Source organism: Plasmodium gaboni, chromosome 12 (assembly GCF_001602025.1).
Source record: "Plasmodium gaboni strain SY75 chromosome 12, whole genome shotgun sequence".
Taxonomy (NCBI): Eukaryota; Apicomplexa; class Aconoidasida; order Haemosporida; family Plasmodiidae; genus Plasmodium; species Plasmodium gaboni.
Genome location: NC_031492.1, coordinates 139,056 through 147,582, shown reverse-complemented (window position 1 = coordinate 147,582; position 8,527 = coordinate 139,056). Strand labels below are relative to the sequence as shown.

At 19.6% G+C, this 8,527-nt stretch overlaps 3 protein-coding genes across 3 annotated transcripts; 1 reads left to right on the top strand and 2 right to left on the bottom strand.

Moving 5' to 3' along the window:
- Positions 1 to 663: 663 nt before the first annotated feature.
- On the top strand, positions 664 to 2,849 carry PGSY75_1205100 (putative O-phosphoseryl-tRNA(Sec) selenium transferase; the record flags this gene model as incomplete). The annotated part of the gene is made up of 5 exons (XM_018786642.1): positions 664 to 756; positions 855 to 886; positions 1,025 to 1,111; positions 1,216 to 1,317; positions 1,424 to 2,849. 5 exons carry the CDS (start codon positions 664 to 666, stop codon positions 2,847 to 2,849), a joined length of 1,740 nt encoding a protein of 579 aa, XP_018640507.1.
- A 484-nt stretch (positions 2,850 to 3,333) lies between these two features.
- On the bottom strand, positions 3,334 to 5,925 carry PGSY75_1205000 (hypothetical protein; the record flags this gene model as incomplete). Its single annotated transcript, XM_018786641.1, has 3 exons — positions 3,334 to 3,646; positions 3,761 to 3,928; positions 4,025 to 5,925. 3 exons carry the CDS (start codon positions 5,923 to 5,925, stop codon positions 3,334 to 3,336), a joined length of 2,382 nt encoding a protein of 793 aa, XP_018640506.1.
- A 1,293-nt stretch (positions 5,926 to 7,218) lies between these two features.
- On the bottom strand, positions 7,219 to 8,147 carry PGSY75_1204900 (putative protein, unknown function; the record flags this gene model as incomplete). Its single annotated transcript, XM_018786640.1, has 6 exons — positions 7,219 to 7,264; positions 7,372 to 7,490; positions 7,573 to 7,635; positions 7,742 to 7,782; positions 7,905 to 7,967; positions 8,087 to 8,147. 6 exons carry the CDS (start codon positions 8,145 to 8,147, stop codon positions 7,219 to 7,221), a joined length of 393 nt encoding a protein of 130 aa, XP_018640505.1.
- Between the last annotated feature and the right edge of the window lie 380 nt (positions 8,148 to 8,527).

Here is an 8,527-nt window from a genome sequence, read left to right as displayed (position 1 = left end):
TTTAATTTTTTTTTTAGTAATTTTTTATCTCCTTATTTTTTTAAGTATTATATATATATATACCATAAATTTACAGAAAAAATCAAAATTTATTAATATATATATATATATATATATATTTTTATGTATATAAATTTTCCTATAATTTTTTTTTTTTTTTCTTTTTATATTTATCTTTTTCATTCTTTAATTAGAGTAATGCTTTTTCTATTTCCTTATAGATATTCATTTTTCTTTTTTTTTTACTCCTTTGTTCTAACTTAATTATTATTATATATTTTTATCGTAATAAATTTTATTACTATTTTATATATCTATAGTATAAATAACTGCAACATTTAATTAAGCGCAGCTACTAAAAAAAATATTATATGTTTTATATATAGATAATATAATATATAATATATAAACCAGAAAAAAAAAAAAAAAAATTAACAACTGTATAATATAGTATGTAATAATATATAAATTTTTTATGAAATCAAAAAAATACAAAGTTGATTTTTATGAAATAATTTTTTTTTATAAGAATATTAATTTTTTTTTTTTTTTTTTTTTCTGAAGTAAAACCTTGTTGCTCCTTACATTTTATGTAGAACGTATAATAAAGGAATAATATGACATAAATATATGATCGTTGTGATTTAATAATAAAGATAAATTATGAATAATACGAAGGAAAATTTGTGTGACAATAATAACGCTCCCAAAGGGGGTATGAAAACATCAAAAAAATATTCATTAATATCAAATCAGGTACCGATTAAAATAAATAATATATATATATATGTATATATTTGAATATATAAAATATGTAACATTCTGAAATTTTTATTTTATCATATTTACAATAGACATTAAATCAAAAGGAAAATACCATATGGAAGTAAATTAAATAAAAATAAGAGAAATAAAAATATGAAACACGTATAAATATGATATATTCTAATATGCACATCAATTTATTATAAAATAATATCAATATATATATGTATATATATTTTTTTTTTCTTTTTTCTTGAAGCATTGTGAACAATGGAAGACTTCCAAACTATGGCTTAAACGAAATTAGTGTTATGAATATTCTGCACCAAATATCGTCACAAAATCTGTAAAAAAAAAGGAAAAAATAAAATAAAAAAAAATAAACATATATATTATATTACACTATCATTTGCTCATAACTTTTTATATAAAATATGTACCATTTTATAGATGTAATAGTGAAAAAAATGTAAAAATTGGCGAAAGGGAAAATCGAATATATAGTTCCATAGTTAGGAGTAAATATATTGGATTTGGACACGGAATAGGAAGGTTAAAAAAATAAAAATATATGTGTGCCTTATATTAATATGTGCAGGTAGCTAAATATGTATAATTTATTTTTATTTTATTTTTTTTTTCTTTTTTGTATTAACAGGTCAGGTAATTTGGATGATGTCCAGCCAAAAAGTGCAGGAAATAGTATACTAGCCAAATTGACAACTAGTTTTGTAAAAGATTTAATCCGAAGTTTTGGTATAAAGAGTTGTGAGGATGTTTATATATTACCATATGCAACAGGAATGTGTCTGAGTACATGTTTATTATATTTAAAACAGATTAGGGAACATAGCCAATATGTAATAATATCACGAATAGATCACAAAACGTGTTATAAGTGTATATCGTTTTGTAATTTGAAATATTTTGTAGTGGATATGATATATAAGAATGAGGAATTATTTACAGATTTGGAAGGAATAGAGAAATTATTGGAAGAGCATAAGGAGAAAATATGTTGTGTTATGTCAACTACTTCAGTGTATGCTCCACGAAATTCAGATGATATAATAAAAATAGCTCATATTTGTAAAAAGTATAATACTCCTCATATAATAAATAATGCATTCGGTCTTCAATGTACTTATATATGTAAAGAGATTCAGAAATGTTTTGAATCTCAAGGGAGAGTAGATTTTGTTGTGCAAAGTTGTGATAAAAATTTTCTTGTTCCAGTAAATGGAGGTATAGTTTTTTCTTCTAATAGAGAGCATATGAAATTGTTAAAGAAGTCATATCCTGGAAGGACTCCTGTGAATGCATATTTAGATTTATTTATTACTTTATTAGAGATGGGAAAGGATAAAATTATGAATGTACGTAAGGAAAGAGTAGAGAATTTTAATTGGTTCAAAGAAAAAATACAATTATTATGTTTAAAATATAATTTAGAACTAATAAAAACTAGTAAAAATTTTATATCAATGGCAATAAATTTGAATCATATGTATACATATTGTAACACGGATAATCCAAAGGTTATTAATATGCTTGGATCTATGCTTTTTTATAGAAATGTTACGGGTCACCGTGTTATATGTTCTCCATTGTTAAATAGGAACTATTTATTAAATAAGGCTAGGGAAAAATGCATGTATACATTAACAAATGTGAAGAAAAATGAACAAATGATGATTTATTCGGAAGAATATAATGAGGAAAATGTTAAAATGGATTTAAATAAAAAACATGTGGATGAATATGACAATATGTGCTCCTACAATATTGATGAAAGTAAAAACGTAGATAATGATATATTACAAAATAAAATTAATATAATAAAACCATATGAAAAAGAGATAGAAGAAGAATTTGATAAATTAAATGAACCAAATACTATTGTTATAGGAAATCACAAATTTCAAAATTTTGGTTCAAGTTATAATTCTTATCCATATTCGTATATAGCTTTTTCATGTGTAGTAGGAATAGAAAGACCAGAGTTAGAAAATTTTGTTTCTAAATTGGATAATGCAATTGATTATTTTATAAAGTTCTTTAAAAAAAAGAAAGTACAAGAATGAAAGTAGACTCAACAGTTTACTATATAATTAGAGTAGTGATAAATTATGACATATATTAAATATAAACACATGTAATGAATTATATATATATATGTATTTACCTTTGGTGTGTTTTACTACCTAGTAGTTATTATTTTTTTTTTTTATGTTCTTTATTTTATATATTTTATTTTTTTGTTTTTAATTTTTGAAACGAATCATATTAAAAATTATAATTTTACCAAAAGATAGTTTTTTATATTAAAAATTTTAATGAAAAAAGAAGAAAAAAAAAAAAAAAAAAAAATTAACAAAAAACAAGTATGATTAAAAAGAAAAGAAATTAACAAATAATATATATTTATTTTTTTACAAAAAATTGGTATAGAAACAAAAAAAAAAAAAAAAAATACATATCTATATATATATATATATATGTGATGATTATATGGATATATAAAAATGGTTATATATTTTCATACAATTATAGTATACCAATTAATGTTTAAAATGGTTTTATTATAATTTTTTGTATTTCAACAAAATTTGAGGGAATATCGTTTTGATCATATAGAATAGACTTTGGATATAGAAAAGCTATTCTACAATTATATTCACTTTTGAAGAAGAATATTTCACCAACAGGAATTGAAATATTGTAAATATTTTTGTTATGTGAATTATTTATTTCTTCTTCTTTCCAAAAGAGGTACCATTTTTCTTTTTCTTTAATTTGTTGTGTTTCATTTATATTCTCATTATGATTATTGTGAGTTTTTTCGCATCTTAGCCCACTTCCAAAAAAGTCATCTGGGATGCTATAAAAACAACATTAAATGTAAATAAAAATATATATATATATATAAATATAAATAAATATATATATATATATATATATATATATATATATATTTGTTCCATTGAATTATTACTCTTCATCTGTCATGGTAAGTTTTTCATACGAAATTGGGTCCATGTTTGTTTTTATATTTTGAAGAAATGGTTTTATCTTTTGAATATTATCACTTGAATAAATATTTCCTTTTCCGAAAGTGACTGTTACTTGTATCCGATTTAGGAGTTTATAGATAGTATCGCTTCTGCAAAAATGAAATGGATATATGCATAAATATATAAACATATAAATATATAAATATAAATATATATATATATATATATACATATTTTCCCCTTACAGTAATATGTTTGAATCCGGTTTTTGGGATGAAATAAAATTTTTATTTAAAAAATAATTTTGTGATGTCTTGTAAACTCTGTTTGTGTGTAAATCTTTCCACTTATATAATGAAGATTGATCAATTATTATATGTTTATGATGTATGATATTATCATATTTTAATATTCCTTTTGGATATATATTTTTATTTTCTATATTTTTTTCTAGTACTACAAGAAACGTTGGTTTTCTTAAACGAAAATTAGTATTAGTTATAAAGAATATAATGCTTAGAAGAGCAAAAAATGTATTTACTAGAGACCATGTTTTTGTCTTTCTATGTTCACTTGGAGTAATGCAGAAAACAATAGAACCAATAATCCAAAGTATAGGGAACTTACATATTAGACCCATAAAAAAAAGTATTTGAACACAACTAGGATCATCATTTTCATCCTCAATCATATTAATATTATTATTATTATTATTATTATTATTATTATTATTACTATTTGTGTTTGTGTTTGTTGTATTTCTTGTAGGTACTGGTCTAGGACTATTTAATTGTGTATTAGCTTCTTCTACTCGTTCTAGCCAATACTTTTTTATTTTTTCTTTTATATTTGTAATATGTTCATTTATATATGAAGATATCTTATTGAATATATTTTTAAAACTAAAGAGTAATATATGTTGTATATTGTTTTCATAAGAATTATTGTAACCATAATTAATATGACTATTATTTATATTGTCATTTTGTATATTTTGGTTTGTTAAATTATGATTAATAGGATGAAGAGAATTCAAACTATCAACCATAAAATTATTATTATTATTATTATTGTTATTATTCCATAAAGAATTATTATTTTGTCCTTCTTCATACTCATTTATATTACATAAAAGATCATTTGGATTCAATTCACTTAAATTTATCATTTGTCTAGATAAATGTGTATTACTATTTATATTTTCTCTTGTATTATTATATAATACATCCATATTTCTATTTATGACTAACATCTCTTCGTTTGGTTCTTCTTCTATATTATTATCCATATGTGTACATGTATTATCATTTATATTATTATCATTATTATTGTTATTCGCATGAATAGTGTTCATATTATTTTCCATAATATTCAATTCACACATATTATTATCTACATCATTTTCATTCGTTATTGGAGTTCCTTTTTTATCAACAATAATTTTCTTTATCCTGTAAAATACTTTTTTGAACATACCCATTTCGTTATATGACTCCTCATTATTATTATCATCATCATTTTGACTAACTCTAGATTCATTTAAATAAGTATTACTTTGTGTAGTGTCACTCGGTTGGATTATAATATTATTTCGTAGATTCTCATCCATTTGAAATCCATGATTAATATTGAATTGGTTTTGATCATCTTGACAAAATATTTTATTTTTTTTGTTGTTAATGTTATTATGATTTATTTTTTTGTAATCATTTTGTTGGTCCTTCATATTATTTTCATATATATCATCTTTTTTATTTTTAATATTTTCTTCATCTGTTTGGTTTTTTTTTTTTTTTTTTTTTTTTTTCTTCTTTTCCTTTTTATAAGTATTACTATAATTATTACTATTATTACTATTATTATTATTGATTAAATCTAAATATTCGGGGAGACTAATAATATGATCTTCTACATTTCTATCACTCAAACTATGTAAACAACTATTTCCTCTCCTATTACTTGTTGTATCTTCTGAATAGGTGTTATGATTAATTGCTTGTTCTTCTTCCTGAGAATAATTTACTTCATTTATTAATGCATAGGCATTATTATTAATTATTTTTTTTTTTTTCTTTTTTTTCCTCTTCTCATCGTCCATGTATGTATTACTATCTTTCTCTTCTTCTGATCCGTCATTATAAGACATTTTAAAAAAAAAAAAAAAAAAAAATAATAAATAATAAAAAAAAAAATAAAAACAAATAATAAAAAAAAAAATAATAATAAATTGTATGGACATAAATATATATATATATATATTATATATATTTCATATATATGTTGAATAAATTACAAATGTACTACTAAATAAAAGAATGAAGAAATATTAATAACTGAATTATTATAAAAAAAATAAACAACTTAAAAAAAAAAAAAAAAAGAAAAAGAAAAAGAAAAAGAAATATACGTCCATATCATATCAATAATATAAATATTATATATATATATATATATATATATATAATCGTAACAGTTTTACAAATACATTTTTATATACATATTATTGATATGTTTTTTTAATAAGTTAATTTCTTTTTTCATTTTCTTGACATATTTCAATTTTATTAATATTAATGATAGTGTAGTAAATATAATATCGAGTGTTCATATTAATAGAGAAAAAAAAATATAAAATAATATAAAATGAAAATGTCAATATTATATATACATACATACTACAAAATATATATATATATATATATATATATATAATATTGTATATATTTTATATATTTATTAATATTCCTCTTTAAAAATGTGCATATTTATAATTGTATTTTTTTTTTTTTTTTATTCCATTTGGAAGAATAATAATTTAATTCATAGAAAAGAAAAAAAAAAAACACATTAAATTAAAAATATAATATATCCTTATGTCGAAGATATAATTACATTTTATACATTTATATATTACTTTATATTATATATGAATATCTTTATATAATGAAAAAAAAAAAAAATCCACTACGTTTTATATTATGATAGGGAAAGAGCAATATTGTTCTCTTTTTATGTTGAAGTAATTATTTGTTTGTATGTTTAAATATAAAATAATCAAAAATAAATATAAACAAATAAATATAAAAAATACATATACATGTATATATATTATGCTGGTAAATGGGTAGAGGTAAAAAAAAAAATAATTTTCACCTGGCATTAATTGCTTATTTATTATATGATTAATTATATGGTTCTCATAAAGTAATTCTTATTTTATAAACAAAAAAAAAAAAAAAATAAATAAATAAATAAAAAAATAATGAAAGGAGAAAGTAATTAAAAAGAAAATTTTATATATTAAAAAAGACAATGGATATAATATATATTAGGTATAAACTTGAAAGAAACTATTAAAATTAAATCGCTATTTTATTTGATGTTAAAAAAAAGAAGATTATATAAATAAATATATATATAATTACATTTTTATTTTTCTTCAATTTGTTATTTGTGAGACATCAATAATTTCTTCCTGGTTTGACCTGTACACATATAAAAAAAAAAAAAAATAAAATAATAAAGATATATAAATATATTATATTATAACCATATAAATTATTGTTAATTATTTTCATTTCTGTCGTATTACTTTACAGGAAAAAATGTAGCTCTTTGTATTACTATAGCTATAAAAAAAACTGTTATTACTGCAACTCCATTTAATAAGAATAATAAGGAGTTGAATTGGTTTTGGCTTAGACAATAATTCTAAAGAATTAAATTAAAAGGATAATAAAATATATATATATATGTATATACTATTATTATATTAAATTATTTTTTTCATTACTTTAAAGGAATAGTAACAGTCTTTTTTTTGATGTTTATTATCTGTGTGGTTTTCTATGGTTGCCTAAAAAATAAAAAAATATCGAACAAAATTAAATAATATTGATATGGATTTGCATGTTATCATATATATATATATATATTTATATATATATTTATATATATCGTACCATAGAAAGACTATTGGCTTGGGTTTCTGTTCCTCTTATATCTGTAAATATAACAATAAAATTATTATATATATTAAAAATATATATGTTAATAATATGACCTAAGACTATACATTTTATTTTTTTTTAAAAATATATATATATATATATATATATATATTACTGTTAATCATTTTTTTCCTGTTTATCTTTGTATATGTAGTGCTCACAAAAGATATCACGTAAGCTAAAAAGGAAATAAAAAAATATATTATATATATATATATATTATTATTATTATTATTTCTTTTAATATATGTGTGTTTGTTTCCTATTTTTTATTTTGCACGCCTAAATTTTATTTACCAATTAAGAGACACCAAAATTTTATCTTCATTTTTTCCGTATAAGAAAATGTTTGAAACATTTTTTTCCCTTTTTTTGTTTTTTTATTCTGTTTTTTTTTTAATTACAACCAAAAAAAAAAAAAAAAAAAAAAAAAAAAAGTATAATTTATATAATAATATGGATTCTTTAAAAAAAAAAAAAAAATTAATATAAATAAAAAAAAAAAAAAAAGCTTTTCTACAATTTCAAAAATTTTATTTTTTCTATATATATATATATATATATATATATATATATGTTTATTTTTATTTTATGTACATTTTTTGGTTTTGAAAAAGCACAAAATTTTCTTTACCTTCTTTATATTTCCCTTGACATTTTTTTTGTTCTGCTCTTATTTCTCATTTCTCATTTCTTATTTCCTATTTCTTATTTCATTTTTTTTTTTTTTTTTTTTTA